Source organism: Corvus kubaryi, unplaced genomic scaffold, assembly GCF_017639235.1.
Source record: "Corvus kubaryi isolate FWS band 111438036 unplaced genomic scaffold, C.kubaryi_AGA036_p1.0 37312, whole genome shotgun sequence".
Taxonomy (NCBI): domain Eukaryota; kingdom Metazoa; phylum Chordata; class Aves; order Passeriformes; family Corvidae; genus Corvus; species Corvus kubaryi.
This window is the reverse complement of record NW_024581098.1, coordinates 1,427,066-1,447,465: the sequence shown is the minus strand read 5'-3', so window position 1 is coordinate 1,447,465 and position 20,400 is coordinate 1,427,066. Positions and strand designations below refer to the sequence as shown.

The window sequence follows — 20,400 nt, the reverse complement described above, 5'->3', positions numbered from 1 at the left end:
AAGAGAACATAAGTGGAAGTCAACAAAGATGTTAAATCATGAAGCCCTTTATACATCACTAACACTGGAAAAGGTAGTTGATAGAGGAGCCCTGGGCCACACAGTCCATGTTCTGTGGAGCTGCAGTCCTTGTCTGTCCCAGGGAAGGAAAGCTCTCAAGTACAGGAAGGCTGTTTATACATTTTGTCAGATGTTTTGAGTATGTCCCTTTGAACTGTTACACCTTCTGGTCATTTGAGCTGTGCTGAAACTCCCTTGGGCCAATCGGTCATGGTTCCAAGCAGCAGCTTACACTCTTGGTAGTGATTACCACCTCTTGCCTGTACATTTCCTATGCCCTTGGATGTGGATCACCTTTGCTAAGACTGACAGGTATGTCCATGTTAAACAGTATACATCTTTGGGGCACAGTGTTTCACAAAAGCTGACTGTTCAGTCCACGGGTTTGTTCTGCAAGGAACCAAACTCTCTGGTTTTTTTTTTCCCCCATCAGGACAGAGTACATCTAATTGGAAGTGTGATAATTAACACGGACTTGTTAATTTTAACTTTTTAGGAAGTTAATGTTGCTAAGGCCTTCCAAATGCAGCCTGCTTAATTCAGCAGATGTTTCCATAAATACAGTTTAGTACCAGATTTAAAAAAAGGGATAGCTACAGTTAGGAAGAGGATTTTGGTAAAGTGCAAATATCCTTTTAATTTGTTGTTATGCACCACCACAAAGAACAATCTGACTAACTAGGTTGTTTAAGCGGATAGTTTCACATTAAGTTTTGGCTTATTATACAGCAGTTCATTGCATTATGTTGCAGGATTACATACACAAAAAGCCAAAGTAATCAGAGCAGCACAGTTAGAAATAAGCAGGGAAATTCAGGCTAGACTGGTCTTAAAAGGGTTAGTGTGATACTGTCGCAAGAGAGGGACCTGCTGTAGACCAGCACTGGGATGTACTGATGGAAATAACCTTTTTGAGCTCAGCAGCGAGGGGGACACTGGAAACATCTCGGCATAAGCATGCCCAGGCCTCTCAGCTGTTGGCAATCAATACCAGCAGCCTCCATGTGCGATTGCGGCAAATGAGGCCATGGCTCCAAAACAAGCAGCTGATGTCTGTGCCTCAGCAAAGGTGTGAGCAAGCAACGTCTTGAAGATTCATGGGACTACAGCATGCAGGTCTGCTGGCAGTGTGGGGACAGGTTGTCTGATCTTGTTCTTCCCAGGCTACCTGAGGAGCCTGCTGCTGTTTATAATGATGCTGCTGAGGAGCACTTGAGCTGCACAAGTGTGGGAAGTAGGACTGTGACTATGAGCTGGAGGGCAAAGAAGGTGTGATGGCTTCTTTCCCAGTCTCATTCTGCAATCTCACACAGAAAAAAGGGGATTCTTCTCCAGCATAAGCACACACTACCCACAATACTGAGACAGATCCAGTTGTTATTCTGGACAGCAGAGTGATGATACTCACTTTCTAGTGGCACTCTAACTTTATGTGGACAGCCTGAGAGACTGCGGTGGTGAGGGTACAGCCCAGTCACATGCCCTGTGCCATCACATCCTGGGATGGGGCATTTGGTTTCTCTCTTTTCAGGCCTGGGTGAATCTGCAGAGAAATCAGATAAGGATTTTGTTTGGGTTTAGCCCCTGTCTGCACTCAGCTGAGTGATCTTAGCAGCCTGATATTCTCTATTTTATACTTCAGATTTAATTCCTGTGCAAAGTTTTAACAGAGATGTATGCAACTGAAACATTGCTTCAGGTTTTCACACTGTGTCCTTTAAACAATGATCCCCCCCCTCCCAATATGCCATTTATGTGCTAAACTATATCGCTTTAGGATTGCAGTGTCATTTATTCCATTCAGACCCTCAAACAGGACAGAAGCCACAATCCAATAAGCCAGAAAACTGGCAGCATGAGCCAACAGCAAGATCTATAAAGGAATAAATAAAAAAAGCAGAAACAATCTTTTGCTCTGTTAATGTCAGACTCCAGGAAACTGGGACAACCAAATAAAAGCTGAGGTGTGAAACAAATAAACAAACAAACAAAAAGCATTTCAACCAGAAGCCATTCCTTAAATATCACAGATCTCTAGGCTGTAGGTGCTTTGTTAGGAAAATGAATACATGCCACTTTACATTTGAGAGGCAAGGCAAGCAGCTCCCTCTGGTACACATGGCAATGCTGCTTTGTGGAGCAGCCCACAAAGACACTGAAAACATGGAGCAGCCGATACCCTTTCAAAGGCAAGGTCTCAGCCCAGCCCCACAGCTACCGCTCTGTAATGGCCACAGTGCATTACCAATTTCTGTTTCAAGCACCTAGAATTGTGTAAGAAACACTGGTCAGAAAACCTTTATTTGATTTCCAATGCAGGATCAAAAGTCTGGGCGAGAAATGAATGATTTCTGGTCCAGAAATTCTCTTGTGAGAAATCTGGAGGAAGTGGCCGCATAAATTGCTGAGGATGGTTTTAGCTCCATCTGTGATTGGCTGCCAACAGCATTTGGTGCTGAGGGAGGAAACAGCTGCAGCCAGCACAGGGAGCTGCCTCCTTCAAGCTCATTTTTCTGGACTATGAGGTAGGACGTTCTTAGGGACAGAATCACCAGAGACAGTTGAGGGTTAAACTTCTAGCAAGTTTTTAGGTTAAAAAAATAAAATAAATAAAATAAATAAGTAGGGGAGGAAAAAATAGACTCAGAATCATCAGGAGACCACATGCTTTTTAGAATCACTGCAAATGGAAAGTGCTGCAATAGTGAACAGAAAATAAAGAGGGACCCTGAAATATGATTTAGTGTTTCCTCCGGTAATTGAAAAAGTTTATCATTAAATAGATTTTTTTCTGATCTAGCATCCAAGAATGAAAATTAAGAGCTGATGGATTTGATAGTAGATTTTTTAGAAAAAAAACCCAGTTAATTATAAAAAGTGGAAAAATTATGTGTCCAATACAACATTGACTACAGTGTTTATACAACCTGAACAAAGCCTGGTGTGTTTCTCCATGAGTGTTGCCTCTGAACTCACCTGGAAACCACAGCTAATTATAATATGAGGTAAATAGGGAAGGGACAGATTCTGCCATTCTTACATCAGTGCTCTTTCCTATGTGTGCTGTGAGAAAGTCACATTGACACCAATGTGAGCCTGGTGAACACAGAAGCTCTCAGGGTAGGAAAGGATATCTGTAAAGTTCCTGCATATGCCAAAGTCGTCTGAGCGAATAAATGTTCACGTAGTTCAATAAAAAGGTACATTAATACCTTGCATGCACAGCTTAAGACATGCAAATGAAAACACTACTTGAGACACAAAAATGAGATGTATGCATTTTCTTCCCAAATACTGCAGGAAATATTTTGTAGTTGCAACTCCTAAAAATGCCTGTCAGTTCTCTTTCACACTAAATGCTTCAGATAAGTAAATTACTATAATATTTGCAATGTCCACAGGCCTACTCTAAAGTTACATTAGAGATACCAAAGTAAATCATTTATCAAAAGTAGAAATTGCATCAATGCTAGGGTGACCTCGGGATGTTTGGAAAGCCAAAAGGAAAAGTCAAAGGACAGATGAATGTATTGTTACTTACTACGGAAGGGAGTGTGCTTAAAAAATGACATCTCTTGATGTTCTATAATTACCCTCAATTGAAGAGTTTCATACAAGACAGCCCAGTTTATAAATCAAACCCAAATTTCTTAAATCTCCACTTCTAGAAGCCTGATTAAGTGCTGAAAATTGAGTGATGTTCCTACGTGTATGTAGGATACCATAAACCATCAGGAACAATAAAGATTTTGGAATTGACTGGTATTTCTGCTGATGGCGAATTAGGCAGAAGAGCTTGTGCTTTCCTGGCTCGGAAGTGCTGGCTGTAGCAAAACGTAATGTTGACATGTGAAGTAGACTGACCTCAGAAAACACATGGATTAAGAATAGTATCCTTGGGAGAGGCCAATTTTTCACCCTGAACTTGACCTTGAGCACTGTTTTAATGCCTTGTCTTTTGTCTGCTGAAATTTTGGAGGTTTGTATTAGCGCCCTACAGAGGAGGAAGCAGAGAGGAGGAAAAGGAGGAGAGCAACTGTCAGTGCCAGCTACACAGCCCTTTCAGTACCCATTACTGATCATTTCACATCGCAGTTTGGCTGGAAGTACCTAGCATTTAACCTGGTTAGACGTGAGGCACTAGTGTGAAGGTACATAATTAACAAAATTACCAGCTAAATTCCAGATTCTTTACTGTTGCCATAAAACCCAGCTCAGAATCCTCTATCAGTCACAGGACAAATGTTTAAGCCATCAAGAAGAGCCAAAAATACTTCCTTACGTTTGCTGCTAAATATCTGTCTCCCACCAATGTCAATAACTTTGGTTTGTCTCCTTTCCCCTGCTAGATGCTCCAGAAGAAACCTATCCAGTTCCTTGTAGGTGCTGTGAAACACATGCCCTTGCTCTGCCTGCAGAGCGATTGCTTGCTCTAGCAAACTCAAGTTCCCTTTTGTTTTGTCCAGCTCAACTGACACATCTGTGGTTTCTGACAGGCACTCGTTGTCATCTTCTTCACTTTCAGGGAAGAGATTCTGAATTCTCTTCTCGAAAGGATCGGGGTGAGGCTCCTGCGGTGCCCTCAGCTCTGTTTCTGAGTCACAGACTGTTTCACAAGGACCATATTCGACCTCTTCCTTCTTAATTTCTGGGACTTCCAGGATGCTGGGCTGATTACACTCTGCAATATACTTCTGAGTTACATGGGGCTTTACACTAGTTTCTTCCGAGAAATTTGAAGAGCTATCCCACTCGTCCATAATTTCAGAGTTACTTTCATTTTCCTCAGATGAACAGTATTTTGGGTCAGAAATAGCAGTCTTTTCCTTTCCTTCAGCTGAGTTAATCAGGTAACATTCACCAGTGTCATCACTTTCTGTTTTTAAGGATTGAATGCCACTATCATTTAGATTTTCTGCCACTTTTTGACTGGGTGCATCTTTTGCTACTTTTCCTACGTTCATCAAAGATTTGGCCATGGCATCTTGATAGCTGGAGTAGTTGTCTTTTCTTTGACTGGAATTCTCTTGCCCACCCAAATGAGGGATTTCCTCGGATGATTTTGGAGTACTCTCCTCTGTATGAGAAAAAAGGTAAGAGAAATACATATGAATAACTATTTTTGTATCTTGTAGAAGTGATATGAAGATATTTACTTACCAGTTACTGTACTCTGGTACTCTGAAATGATTGAATTCACACCAAGGATGTGTTTGAAATGACTGCTCGTAGCAGGATGAAAAGCCCTTCTAAGATTATATCTACTTTATGTTATCGTTCCAGCACTCTATGAGAAAAAATTATATCCCCATTTCTCACTGATAGTGAAAACATATATTATCTTAGAACACACACACATATGCACACACAGTCATATACATTTATGTAAATATAATGTGCCATACATCTATACTACATATATACATATAATCTATATAATATGTATATATACATATATATATACACACACAAGAACAAAAACACATTTTAAAATTCCTCTGATCTATATTCACTTTTATTTCATCTAAGATTCCCAAATATTTTCTCAAAATGAACCCTAATTACTTTCCTAGTCACCCTGGATCCCATGAAAGACCTTGATGGAAAAATCCTCAATGCTTCACAAAGGGCAAGCTCCTGGTCACCACTGAAATTGCCACATTAAGTGATAGATCAGGTCACGCACAGGCAAACAGAAATGGTTGTTATGTACCGACTCATAAAGGACTTGTTAAAGACACCACTGAAGTGCATCCTGTCTTTATAAACATCTTTCTTCAGAAGAAAAGCAGCAGCCAGCAGGTAATAAAGGCTGCATGTAGGAGAGGTTGTCAGTGTGGAAGACAATATGCCTTTTGTATCTCATTTAATTTTTTATAAACATTTCCTCTGACAAGGACACTCAAAAATACATCTCCATCATCTTCCTTTCTGGTAATTATCTCTCTAAAATCAACACTGGTTTTGCCAGGATCAAGTAAATATTGCCATAGTAACTAAAAGCATTTTTGGATGAAGGGAAGAATTTAGTCACAACACTAGCCCCTTCAATAATGCTGATTATAGGGTACATTCTTTTGTTGGGATCTATTCAACATAAACTGAAAAATTTAACATTTTACTTCCTAGAAAGGAGGATGAATAAACAAGCACAGACTATTTCATAAGATGTGTCTTTCCTTTCCTGAATCAGAAGAACTCCAGGTTTAAATAATAAATTAAGCATAGCCTAAAATGCAAATGAAGTTTCTCTCAATAACACAGCGAGCTATTAAGAGAAAGTGTAAAGGGTTATGATAATTTTAAAGTATTATGAACTACAGAAAACAAATAAAAAGCATTTTCAGTGAATATGTCCAATTCATTGAACTATTCTCTCAATCCACTTAACTACCCACATGTGTACAATAATGATTTATAGACATTATACCTAATTATGCATATTTGGGCTGTGTTAGAGTGCCTAACAAAAGCTCTAGAAAGCAACAATTACCTCTGTTGCTTAGCTACATAGTTTAAAATATTCCTATTAAGTGCAGATTATTGTGGAGGGGAAAAGGGGGACAAAAATGCACATGTGCACCACAATGCATTTCACTTTACTGCTGCCAAACTGTTAGCATTTTGGGTCATTTCCAGTTTACATAATTGTTTGGTTCAACTGTTTGTTATATGTTAAAAGAAAATATTGATTAATTCTTATTCTTCTTCAGAAAATTGGACTCATACAGGGAGAGGTGGCCTTGTGCACTGTGTGCATAAAGTTGTATTTAAAGAAGTGTCTGTAAACCTTCGTGTAACTTTTTAGCAGCTGGTCTAGTACCACACACATTGCAGTAATCTGAATAAAGTCTGCCATCTTTTCACATCTCAGCAAGTAAGAATGATGATTTGGCTCTATAACCAACTTTAGTCAAATGGGTTTTCGTTGTTTGCTCTTCTGCCATTTGGAAAATAACAGAATCCCATCAGTGGGTCATTTCAAAAAGTAACAAGATCTAGTTTAAAAGAAATCTCCCGCCCATCAAAAGAAAGCAAACCAGGCAAAATGTTACAATGGTAAAACGTCTTTTCAGTTATTTTTCTGTGTGAAAGATGAAAAATAATATAAATTCATGATTAAAAAATTTTCGTTCCTTAAATAATCAACAATTTCTAAAAGCAATGTTTAAAAATTTGTTGTCAAATCAGTATTAATGGTCCAGCTGTCCCAGCTTTGCTTTTTACTTCTACAGGCTGTAAATTTACTTTTGAAATAATCAAAACTCAGCTTAGTTTACAGTTGCATCAGTCCATGAACTGAATCATTAACTGCTCAACTGACAAGAATCATGAGAACATAATAAAGTGAGCAATATTACTCTAAGAAATCACAAGTAAACCTACATAGCCAGAACAACTGTATGCTTTTGCTGAAATTTGTTCTGTAGCTGGTAAAATTAATGCAAAATATGTAGGTTTTATTATCACTGACACAAGCAGGTTGGAAGATATCATACTGGTATCAGATAAATCTTTTCAAAATCACGTGGGATTTTTTGTTTTGACTGAAGGGCATGGTTTCCCCCCTTTTTCATCAAAAGATCTGGCCCACCACTTGTCCTTTTTTTAAAAAGGAACCAGTTAAACAACTTAGGTTTGTCTGTATATGGCACAGAATCTACCTTTACACCCATCATAGTATCTTCCCTTCATAGAGTTCTTCAAGATGTGCAGAGGACAGAAAAAGGGGAAGAAAAAGACGTTCCTGAGGGCAACTCTGGATGGTCAGGAACCAGGCTGAGTCAACACAAAAAATTTAGCTAAAATCCAAATATCTAAAAAAAAAAAATTCCAAACAAACAATAACAAATCCCCAAGACAACAACCATACAGGAGCTCTTACTCCAACAAATTCCCTTCTGGTGTTAGGAGATAGAAATACTCCCTGCAGCCTCAAGAGGCACTGAGAGCCATCGGACTTTCTTCTTGATGAATTTTTCTTAACAATATCACCCAAAAACACAGAGACATTTTGTATCACCTTGTTAATTAATGTTCTGTTTGAAGATGGATCTACCTTCTAGGCTTTCACAGCAATGGGATGCAGACCTTTGGAAAAATCTGCTCTTAGAAGATTTGCAAGCGACAGCTGACTGAAAACTGCTGTTAAAGAAATGCCACTGATTTTGGTAGAATCAGGATTTGACTCTTTAATCTGAAAGACATTCTGCTTCCTCTTCTGTGTGCTCTATAGTAATCATATGTATAAAATTTGGGGGGTTTGTTTTGTTTTGAGGGAGTTCAATTTAGACTGGATAAATACATGAATTACTAATCTCAGTTCATTATAAAATCACAGGACAGCCTAGGCTGGAAGGGTCCTTGAAAGACCATCTGGTCCAGTCTTTTGTGGCAAAGGGACCCTAGGTGAGATTATCTACCACCCTGTCCTTCAAAAACATTTGATAAGAAGAAACTAAGTGGAAAATAAATTATCTTTTAATTCCATAGCAACAGCAACTGAGTGACATTTAAGTTCATTCTGCTTACATATTATCTATGATTACTAATTTCCCAATCCCAGATCACATTCCTTTTATTTTAAGATTGCTATGTACAGGTGACTCCTAACGTCTTCCTGATATTTTCCACTGATATTTCCTCACTTGTCTGATTAACTATCTTGGCAGGACTTCTTAAACAAATATGTGAAAAACAATTTGGTTTGAGACTTTTTGTTCCACTTGAACATATATAAAAATATATTAGGAAGGGTAATCAATACATGCTATAGCTATATCTTTCTGTGCCCCCATCCTCATCCATATTTTCCCGTACACACATTGTAGAAGCTGCCATAAATTGTTGGATATGTTTGGCTTAGCAGTGTTGGAATAACAAGTATAAAAGTGCTGAGTCTAATAATCGTGTTAAACAGAACACACACAGCAGTCACACGCATGAAATTGCTTTGCTAAATGTTCAAGTCAACAATGTTTTGCTAAGCATTTTTTTTCCTCCTAAGAGCTCTATATATTCCAGTGAAAATCTGCTCTTCATAAATGTTTTCTTGTCAGTGGTGGGCTTAACCTTGTTCTTTGACAGAGGTAGTGGAGAAGCAGATGCTTCTCCATATCTGACCTGGTGCAGTAGTTGTTTCTGTGTGACCTACAAAGCACTTACTAGACCTCAGGAGAAGTTATTGTACAAAATAAATGGAAGTATGATGGTTAAAACTGGACAGAAAGGCACCATTCCAACTCTCTTAGAAGTCAAACGTGTCTTGTATCCTGTGTCAAAATACTGTCTCTTATCTCCCTTCCTGTAGAATTCAAGTTCAAATGGAGTTCAAGCAACTACCTGGAGTTGAGCTGCTTTCGAGGACACTGATATCTTCCTGTAACTCCGTCCTGTCTTCATGTTCCTCTTTGCATTCCAAGCTGGGGCTGTAGTGGCGGGGTTTCATTAACAGGGACTTCCTTTTGTTGACAGGAATGCCTGATATCTGATCTTCGGCTTTTCTCTTCTTAGCCATGGAGCATTTGTAGGCACTGCAATGATCAGTTGCCAGGGACAGAGAAAAACATGGCAGAAGTGAGGGGCAAGTTGTTTTAAAAATAGCACCACCCTATAGTTTAATTCCAAGTATAAAAGTGAGGACTGAAAAAATATTAAATCACTTGCAGTTTCAGCAAATTGTGTCTAGAGATATTTAACTTTAGCCCAGGTACTGAAAGTCCAGGCCACAGGCAAATCCTGTTTCTTTTCACTGCTGCCAAAATCTTTTTGGGGAAAGGGGATGAGGAGTAAGACAAAACCATAACCCAAGAGCCTTAAGTGGAGTTAAGGAAAGGATGAACAAAATTGTAGCCTGTGTTGACAATCCAGAAAAACAGCTAAAGAGAAAATTATACCATCAGTTGAATTACAAAATTCTGAGCCTTTGGTCCATTACCTTTACATCAGTATGAATATCCAATTAGACACCTTGAGTTCAACAGCATAAAACCTGTGAGAACACACTGTACGTTGATAACTTTTTGCAACACGGGTCCCTCTTTCAATACTAATCCTGACCACTGGTTTCATTTAATTTACTCCAGCCATAAAGACCTAGTTTAAGCTCTACTCAGGTCTTTGTTCAGAGTATGAAAAAGGCTTCTGCAAAGAGCTATTCATGTCACTTAAAACTATATTTATGTGATAAAAGGGGGAGCTGATCCCTGGGAAAGGTCTTACCCAGTTCAGATGTCTAACTGTCAGATGACTGACAGGAGTGGGAATGGCAGGATTTTAGAGAGGAAGATCTTTAGGAGGTTTAATATACTTCTTTTAGCTCCTAATAGATCCATATGCTCATGTGAATAGTCTTTTGGTTCTCCAATTATTTAGCCAAGCCTCTGTCACCACAGGAATCTGTATGTCATGTAGGTGTTACAACATAAGACACATCCCTAAAGAGGCTGGAACCTTCAACCCTCTTTTCTTAATAATTTTTCGTGTAAGTGATTTGACATGATTTTATTCTCTTCTCACACACAGTATACTAAGAAATTTTTGTAGTATGAATAATAGTGCTCATATTATATCTGTCAGAGATGAAAAAAACTACATATATGGATCTGTGTAATCCACTCAATGGTTTCTCAACCTTAGGTACCCCCAGGGAGCATTACAAATCTACACGATGCCCTTAGGTGTTGGATTTTGCATTTGGCTCACTGACTTAGCTTCAAGATTTGCAAAAAAAAAAAAAGCCATGTATGACGAGAACTCCTATTGGTTACACATATTACAAGCTCAACAGCATAAATTAATCCTTCCAAGGTATCTTATGTGCACTAAATTGGCTCAGGTTCTGATTGTTTTGGATGAAAGCATATGACTAACTTGAGCTTTTTGTTTAAAAAAAAAAACAAAAATGTTTTTTGGCTAAGCACCTTTTTGGCAATCCCTCTTTGCAAACATAAAGGACATGGAAATACAGCGATCTGCATTTTAGGGGGAATGTTAAAATTCCATCATATACATCTCAAACATTGGATATTCTTGATCATCAGAAGGCTAAAATGCTATGGGCATCTAGAATCTAGGAATATGGGATGGTAAGCACATGCTGTAGTTGAATAAAATATGGCTTCTGTGTTATTTCTCTGTTTATGAATGGAGGATAACATGAATATCAAAATAAAGGTCAGAATCACAGTAGTATCTGTGTACCACTGGAAATAATGCCCATATAACAGATACCAGAGATGGATGTAGTGTCAAAAAATATGCATCATTTGTTTCTAAGAAAATACAGTTATTTAGTTCATATTTGTGGGTGGCATTTCATACTAGTGATGTTGTTCCAGGAAAATTAAATAAATGACAAAACTTTGAAATCTCTTCATACACTATTGTTTTTATCAACCAAAACCTTCACTAGGTTTGTTTTTCTGATATTTCTTTTATTTGTCAAGTTACCCTCCAGTTAATACTGTGAAAATGTTTAGGATATGATGAATTTCCAGTGTTTAATTCCCCTTTAACAAAACTACAGCTGTTTTTTACGCCAGAATAATTAATAGATTTTTTGGAACAGAAGATCCAATTGGATAATCTAATATGCCCTCCTGTGCAACACAGGTCACAGAATTTCATCTAGTTCTTCAGCCTTAATCCTATAATTGTCTGACTGTTCCTGAGATTTGACTAACCTCAAGTTAAAGGAAAACTTGGTAATCTGGTAAATTCATTACTGTATTCTTGCTCACTGAGTACAATCTTTTTCTAGCAACATAATGTTACAGGTCCCACACTGTGGACTGGAATAACACTTATTCAACATATTGGGTTTTTCACCACAACTGGAAAAGAGAATCAAACCCAGATGTCAGCAGACTGTGATCAAGACCAGGTTTCCTCTAAAGGTCCCATCGTTTTAAAAGAAGTGAATATATGAGATTCAACTTCTAGTAAAATCATTTCTGACACCATTCTGATTACAGAACGTTGACAAACATAGTTGTCACTTATTTCCTAGGAAGTTCAAACACCAGGAAGAGATTTTCAGCTCTTGCTTTCGCTGGTGGCCCTTTAAACTGCTGGGTTTGAGCTTAAATTAGAATCTATTAGTTTGAAGGAACCAGTTTAAATTTCTATCACATATCAGAAATTCCTTGCCTTTTCTACCTTACAGTGCTTAAAATGAAATATTTAAATAAAACCAGAAAAAAATTCACAAGTGGCAGCTTTTTAAAGTACTTACACATGATTTTTTAAGGATCTGATGATGGAAAACAGGAATTTTAGTACTATGAAAATAATATGTTTATGCCTTTATAACATTCATGTCATGCCGATTTCAGCTTTGTCTTTAAAAGTTTCTATTTCTCTCTTTTCCTTGTGCACATTCATACACAGACACACATGTAGGTTATCACAGATTTGTCAAGCTGTACTTTGTCAAGTGGTAAACCTATAATTTAGCTTCTCTATTACTCATCTCTTAAATTCAACATCTAATAGTTTTGTTGCTATTTATCAATGGCCTGCTTGTTGTCATGGAACACTGATTCAGCTGTCAAGGTTATTTGGTAATCTGAGGCTCATAAAACTGGAGAAGCTCTTTTTGTTTTGAGCCCAAAGCCAATACACAATTGGGTTTTTTTTTTCCCAATTTAACTGTGCTTAAATTTTATGGATAACAAATCATGTCTGTACTATCTAAAATGAGCAAAGTTTTTATTGTATATTTTTTTTTAGTTAATGATTCAATTACCAAAAGCAGTCTTGAGTCAATTATCATAGTGTGAGTCAAGAGGTGAAAATCTAAGACACTTAGGACCTGGCTGCATATACTGAAAAAAAACCCAAGAGAAATCTTTCATAGATATTTTATACCTAAATACATTTTGGGGGAATTTAATGGGTCTTTTTCTTTCCTTTATTTCTTTTCAGATCATGTCTTGCAGACACTGGTAATATACAGGCAGTACTTTGCATTGGACCCTCACCACAAAGCAATGTCTCAGAAGAAAGAAATAGGTTTTAAGCAGTCCCAAACACATAAAGCTTTTCTTAAAAAATGGTCATGCTTTTGTTTTGGGGGTTTTTGGTTTGTTTGGTTTGGTTTGGTTTGTTGTTTTGCTTTTTTTTTTTTATAATTTGTTCATCTAAGTGATGTGTTTGTCAAGCCTTCAACCCAACCTTTAACCACTTTGTAGCCAGCAAGGATTTGTTGTAGTTAATCTGCTGGCAAGACTTCTAGACCTCTGGGGATTTTTGCTTATTCACAGGAGCCTGCAGATTGGCAAAGCATGAAAACAGAGCAAAGAATTGCCATAGTGGGTAAAACTAGGGGTACATTCAGTCTGAAAACTGGTGTTTAATAATGCCTGTAATGGATGCCATGTAAAATAATGAGAGCAGAACACACCACATCTCATGTACACTTCTTAGATTTTAGAGAGAAAATAAGTGCCTTTGAATATCAAGGCACTTGCATTTCTTTTCTACTGCTATGTAAGGATCCTACACCTTATGTGAGTTTGTGCAAGAAAACTTAGTGAACCATTTTAGTTGTGGAGAAATTTTTTTTAAATCATTAAAATGAATTGGGTTTTGACACTTTGCCGAACTATTGAATTACAATTAAAGGAGACATCATCTTTTGATGTGCAAAAGCATTTCTGATGTGCAAAAACATTTAACTTCACACTAGTATTTACAAGGAGAAAATCAGTCTGACTACTCCTTAATCATATTTTGGTTAAAGATATTGCCAGATGCTTTAGACCTTCATCAGGATTTTTTTCCCCAAACTTTCAGATGCCCTAAGACAATGTAGTCAAATACTACGTTTTCGTTACAGGAGGTAAGAGTTGGTATTTGAAAATTCAGGGACACTTACCACTCAAAGATGAAGCAGTAACATAGAAGTGCTTGTCATAGTTGGGCTTTTTTCTAAGAATTTTAAGAATCAAAAGTTATCTAAGGGGAAGATAAATTTTGAACATCTCTCCATCTTAGTCTCTCTTTTATATCAGTTTGTTCTTTAACCACAGATGAGCTGGATTCTGTGTAATTCTCTAGCACAATGGCTCCCTAGGGTTTAGGCTACAGCTGTGAAAAAAATCTGATCACCTAGAATCACAGTAGAATTTTGAGTTCCTCACAAACAGGTGATGATCAGGAGAATTTACTAGCACTAGACACAGAAAGGGGATGATCTGCTCCTAGGATGGATCACACACCAGTTCAGATTCCATTGCTGATATAATTTACATCAACCATGAATGCCAGAGGTTCATGAAAGGAGATGGAATGTCAGAGTTCAAAAAAGAGTGCTGGTAGTCTCATCACTGCAACTGAAAACCAAAATGGGTGTTGCTAGTTACAGTAACTTCAGATGGACAGCAGAGGTTGGGAAGGAAGGTGGAGTGTTACTATGACTCAGTGGTTTTTCATCAGGTTAAAACAGATTTATGTTCCACTTTCTTAATTAACTCTCATTGTTTGTAAAGAGTGTATGTAAATTTTGTAGCTCAGTGAGAGTGATAGCATTGTCAGCTCAGGTTGCTCTAAAAGGGATAACAAACAGAAAGATGGCTTTTACAGTTTCAAGAAGTTGGAGTCTCCACAGAAAGTCTGAAAATCCACAGCATCAGTCAGGTCTGCAAGAATTTTTTCACAGCCAGGGTCTAGGGTGGTGTTTTCAATGCCATGAAATCACTTACTGAACATGAACGTGTTCACAAAATCTAACTGTATGCAAAACCAACTCCTAGATTCAGAAAATGCAATAGAAGTGACTTTAGGCCACATAGATTAGTCACCGATTATACATATGTATATATTATATTTATATATAAAGATATATATATTTATATATAAATATATATCATATTATATATATGTATACTTGAATTTTTTCTAAAAGAAAGAAAGCAAAAATGGGTACTAGAATACAAAATTTACGAGGCTTATATACAGTTGGAAAAAATGACAGCCAAACAGTAATTCTGCTTCCTCTGTTCCACTCTAAAATCCATATACTTGCTGGATTCAAAACGAAGCAAATTCTCTCACAGCACATAAAGAACTACTTGTGTAATAAATAAGGATTTCTTGACCCATGCCTTTTATAATTTTTAAGAAAGATACTTGATGAGGTGCTTTTCATTAGTGAGAATGTCAGTTAAAGAAATGGCTGTAATGACTTCAACCCATTTGTGTACCCTTCAACTCTCAATCTCAGAAGGATCTGCTTTTCAATACCTCCTATTTTGTCTGCTGTATGGATTAATAAACATGTTAATTCATTATGTTAGGATTTCTATGGCACTGTATTCTGATGTTCCATCCTGAAATGAATTTTCCAATTCCAAACATCTTTGTACTCAACGGGATATGAAACTGTGCTTACAGAGGTTTTGTACATCCATGAATTTATCCCTGAATACTGGAACATGCTGGAGCAAGAGATAAAAGAATTCACCATTCTACCTACTTAAAATAAGTAAAAGTAAGATTTGTGAACTGTCAGGTGATGGAAAATTGCACATGCCCAGAAACAACTGTTTGATTTGTGAGGTACAGGTAGTAACACTACCTGAAGAACTTCAAGAGGTAACACTGTGACTGGCTGCTGAGAAAATTGCCTTCAAGGTTGGGCTAAAATTCATTAGCAGTCTAAGACCAAGTTAAATCAGAAAACAAGAGTTTTCTTTCTAGCTATTTTAAATAATTTTTACAATTTTTGAAATATGCAAATAAAAAATTATGGCTTTATGTGAAAATATTAAAGAAGGACATTTGTTAACTCTGATAGGAGATTTTACAGATGAAATGTTGAATGCTAGTCCTGGAAAGGACCACTGAGTTCTCATTACTGACAAGAAGTTAAAATGTATTTGCCCTAATTGCTCATCTGGAGCCAGTTACTGGCATTAATGGTTTCTTCTATTTTATAGAATTAACCAAGCTATAGGATTATTTTAGATAATTTATAACATTTGGACTCCATGACTAAGGGTGTTGTATTTTACATTCAGACTGGGAGATGAAAAAAATCTGGAAAACAATTCCAGCTGGAAATTCCTCAAAAATACATTTGTGAAAGAATTCATCAGGTAAAAAGAATTTTCTTCCATCAACATTTTAGAGCATTAAAATGGTAAGAATATAAACCAATAAAATGTGTTGGAAAAATTTGCTCTTCATTTGGACAGAGAGAATTGGTTGCAATGAAGCTTAGGACTTGGAGGACTTACTCCAATGATAATTAAAGAAAATCTGACTGATTCTCATTTTTAAACAGCACACACAGCACTAAAATAGTCATGTCATCTCTTTGTAACTCACACACACTTGGCTTACAAATTGTATCTGTGAAAGGAACAGAGGCTGTTCCTGTGTCCTGTAGCAACCACTCTACCTATCTGTAGGACCTTCTACATCTACAGAAGTTTATTGCCATGCATGTGCAATGCTCTTTTTTCTAAAATGCCAGAGTTGTGAGAAGTTCAGTCCAGGGCTGGACCAAGATGAAAGGAACGGACATGAGATATAGATGGGAAAAAGATAAAAGGGAAATTTATATTTATGAACACTAATACAGAGCAAAACAAGATCAGTAACTTGGGGGTATTAAATGTCTTCTATATACACAATTGGAAGGGTTAGCCAGGAAAAAAAGGAACAGAACTGTACAGACAATAATGTGGAGAAAATATGGTATCATAACTGAAAGCTGGCTGGCTGGAGCAAGATATTAAAATATATATTTTATTTGAAAAAGACATATAAGAAAAGGAACTGTCATGTACCTTGTTGGTAAAAGAGGATTTATTAGACCGCATAAGAAGAGGCTGGGGAGAAATGGGTAATGGTGTTGAGTCATTAGGTATTGAGCTTGGAGGTGTTTCAAGCAGTAAACTGAATGTTACAGGCCACCTGACCAAAAAGAACAACTGGACTGTGAAATGATTGAGTAAATGCAAAGAAGCACGTAAAAAGAGTGAGGCAATGGTAAGTCAGCAGTAACATAGGAAAAGACATGCAGTTATGGTTAAATTTACACATGCCTCAAGCTCATGCCTCTGTGGACAACAATTTTGGGCTGCAATAAGCTCATGAAATGGCTTTTTATTTTTCTTTTAAAATATATTTTTATTTTTTATTAAACTCTGTTTTATTATTTTGTCAGGATTCTCCACAAAGCAAAGGCAACTCAGAAGAGAACAACAGAGATTTAACTTCTCTGACTTTCTTGTTTTCAGTTAACGAGCTTGTTGGATCATAAGGATATTCAGATAATATTAAAATTATTACATACAAACCCTCAAATTGAAATGCTATGTCAATGAAATTAATGACTTCTTCAGAGAGTCATTCCATAACTCATAAATCAAGAACTCTACATGGTTAAAGTTGTATGGTCAGTCCCTTTTCTAACAGGTAAGTTATTTTTAGTAAAAGCCAGTTTAGAGAAAACTTATCTTTTATTCTGTGGAGCTCAAGAAGTTCTTAAACTCAGTAATATGAATGAATGGCCAAGATCTGGGCCAAATCCAGCCTCCCTAGCCTCTTTTTTGTTTACTCACTCAATCTGTCCAGGTTCAGTAGGTCAATAAATTCCAGTGGGACCCAGGCCAAGAATTTGGCTTAGAATGGATTAAGTTTTCAAGGCAAATCTACAGATCATCCACACAACCTTTGACTCCAGAAAGCCTTGCACATGAGTGGTCAGTCTGCTAGCACCAGTAAGTGTTTAAATAAAAAGCATATTGGTAACTACACTCTGGTTAAAGAAGATGTAAAGAAGATAAGATAAACTTTGTGGGTTTTTTGCCAACAGGCTGTAAGCAACTCATTGTCAGGAGCCAGTACCTCCCTTTAATGTAGCAGGAGGTCCCATGGCTGCATTCTTCCCTTTTCCTTGCTATCTCCAGGCTGTACACAGTCTGTTTCTGCTCACTTTTGCTTGGCTGAATCCACCCTTGACATCAGTCAGAGGCAGCAATTCAGCTAGCCATAATATTTAGCTCATGATTGATATATATGAGGCAGAAGTTACGGGTTGGCGTTTCCATCACTATATGGCTTGCGGTCATCAACAGGGAAAAGATCTGCCATAAGAGGAAACAAACATTTGAGGCTGTAATGTTCTGATGCATTCTGTCAGGCAGCAGAAGGCACGAAGGCATATGCAACCCTAAATTTCTGTGCAGGTTTGGGAGGATAACATTTATTATGTGCTGATAAGCACAGAAGTTGTGATGGGGAAGACAGCGACTCGTAATATATTAAATAACATAAAAATTTTAGTTCAAGGCAGGGAGTATTCTAAGATACAACCAGCTCTCAGGTAGAAAAAACTGAAAATAGCTATATCTATCTAGCAGCTGCAGCAAAGTGATGTGGATTTGACATATATTATAAAAAACTCTTACAGAAAAACATACATTGAAACTAAATTATAATTACCCTTTTTAATAGTAAATGGAGGCTTTAAGTAAAAAAATTGTAAAACCACAATCAAATATAATAACGAAGAGAAAAGAGACTGAGACTGTGGCTTTTGGCTATAAATGAACATAGTATACATCAAAAGAGCCCTATAATATGCTAGAAATATATCTAATGTAGTTGTTGTTAAACAGAGCTATAAAAGTCACCTATAAAGCAAATGCACATAAAGCATCTACTAAAGCAAGCTAAAATAGAAATCTGAACATGAAACACAGTCTCTAAAAGTTCTAAATAAATACAGGAAGAGAAGGTAGAGGTCACAGTACATAGATCAAAAGGTCTGAACATGTACAGGAATTAAGCAAATTATTAATCATAATAAACATCTCCAACCACAGTTGTCTCAAAAGAATTATGAGATACAGTTCTTCTTTCAACCATCTTAGTGGTTATTCAGAACAGTTCTCTGAATATTTAAGTCAAGGATCTGTAAACCCCAAGGTTACCTGCAAAATGTTAAAAGTCATTACTTGTGGTCACTCAGAACCATGTTATCATTTATTGAAACTGAGTGGAGGTTCTTATTATCTTATTACCTTGGACTCAAAGAGTGACATTTTAATAAAAGTAAAAAAATTATCTGATCTTCTCTATACACAAGTTCCAAACATTTTATGCAAGGCTCAACCTGCTCACATGAATTCTGTGAGAAAACTTGAAGCGGAAAATGTTTGAATTTTGAATTTCTTTCTGTTTGTTTGTTGTTTACAGTTGTCTTGGTTACTGGCTTAACAGTATTGAAAGAACAACTTGGTTCTGAACTATGGAAGCACCTGGTACTGTAAAAAAATCAAAAGGTTGATGAGGTCCATGAACTCATCCAAACTCTAGTGAAAGGAAAGGACGAAATGAAGTGAGATGGAGAGGCAGAGTGAAGGGAGAGGAGGAATGACAGCACTGTAGATTTCACAGTTTGATGGCTAATTAGAGGGGGACTGGGAGACGAAGGAGGAAACAAGGGAGGAACATAGACATGACAGACTATAAACTTGATTGCCATTACAATTTTCATTAATGCTTGGTTTTTTTAGTTATGAGAATAGTTGACATACAGGATTTAATAATAAGGGTAGGAGAGTTCCAACGCTATTCTTTGTCACTATTAGGACTCTGATAATATACTGTGACTATATACTTACCTTTGCCTTACAGCAAATGGCACCACATAGTGATTGTTCAGTGTTTCTTTATGTTTCATTGTTCAGTGTTTGCTATCAAACATCAACTACAAAAACATTTTTCCTTAGTGTAAAACATAGATTTCAACATATTCTTTGAGGAGAGTAAGGTCTAGCACACCAGATAAAGTTCCTTAAGAACCTAACAATGTTGTCAGAAAAGAATAGTAAATGAACAAGATTTAATGGGCATTTAAGAAAGCGTGATTCATAATAATATCACAGACTTGCTTGTACCAGAAATCATGGAGTAAGAGACAGAGGTTAATATTTTCAGCGCCCCATAACCATTTCAATTTCTACGATGGCTAGGGCAGGGAGGAAGTTCCTCTTCCAAGCTGAGGAGCAAGCAGTACATACCCTTAACTTATTCTTTTAACAGATCTTGGGAATCGCTACTCTTAAGATTAATGCCCACTGTTGAATTGAAGATCAGTTATCAATAGAAACAGCATAATCCAGGTCTTTGACTCAGGTGAAATGTTTAATCCAATATGTCATGGACAAATATTTAAATGCCAAGGTGGCAAAGCTCTGCCCCAGCCAGTTACCATCATGGGGAGCACTGGGGAGGAGAGCTGGAAGTGTATGCTGTCAACATCCAATCTTCAATTGCAAAAGAGGGCTTTTTTTGAAGCTCAGACGTGTCTGGCAGTAGCTG

The 20,400-nt window shown here is 37.2% G+C and overlaps 1 protein-coding gene across 4 annotated transcripts in view; it reads right to left on the bottom strand.

Moving 5' to 3' along the window:
- ST18 (ST18 C2H2C-type zinc finger transcription factor) overlaps positions 1-20,400 on the bottom strand; it is a 169,881-nt gene that overhangs the window by 41,214 nt on the left and 108,267 nt on the right. For all 4 annotated transcript variants that reach the window (XM_042029024.1, XM_042029023.1, XM_042029026.1 and 1 more), the window contains 3 exons: positions 9,403-9,593; positions 4,343-5,137; positions 1,469-1,603 (listed from right to left, as the gene is read on the bottom strand). In XM_042029024.1, coding sequence (XP_041884958.1) covers positions 1,469-1,603; positions 4,343-5,137; positions 9,403-9,593 — 1,121 coding nt within the window. The remainder of the gene's footprint in view (positions 1-1,468; positions 1,604-4,342; positions 5,138-9,402; positions 9,594-20,400) is intronic.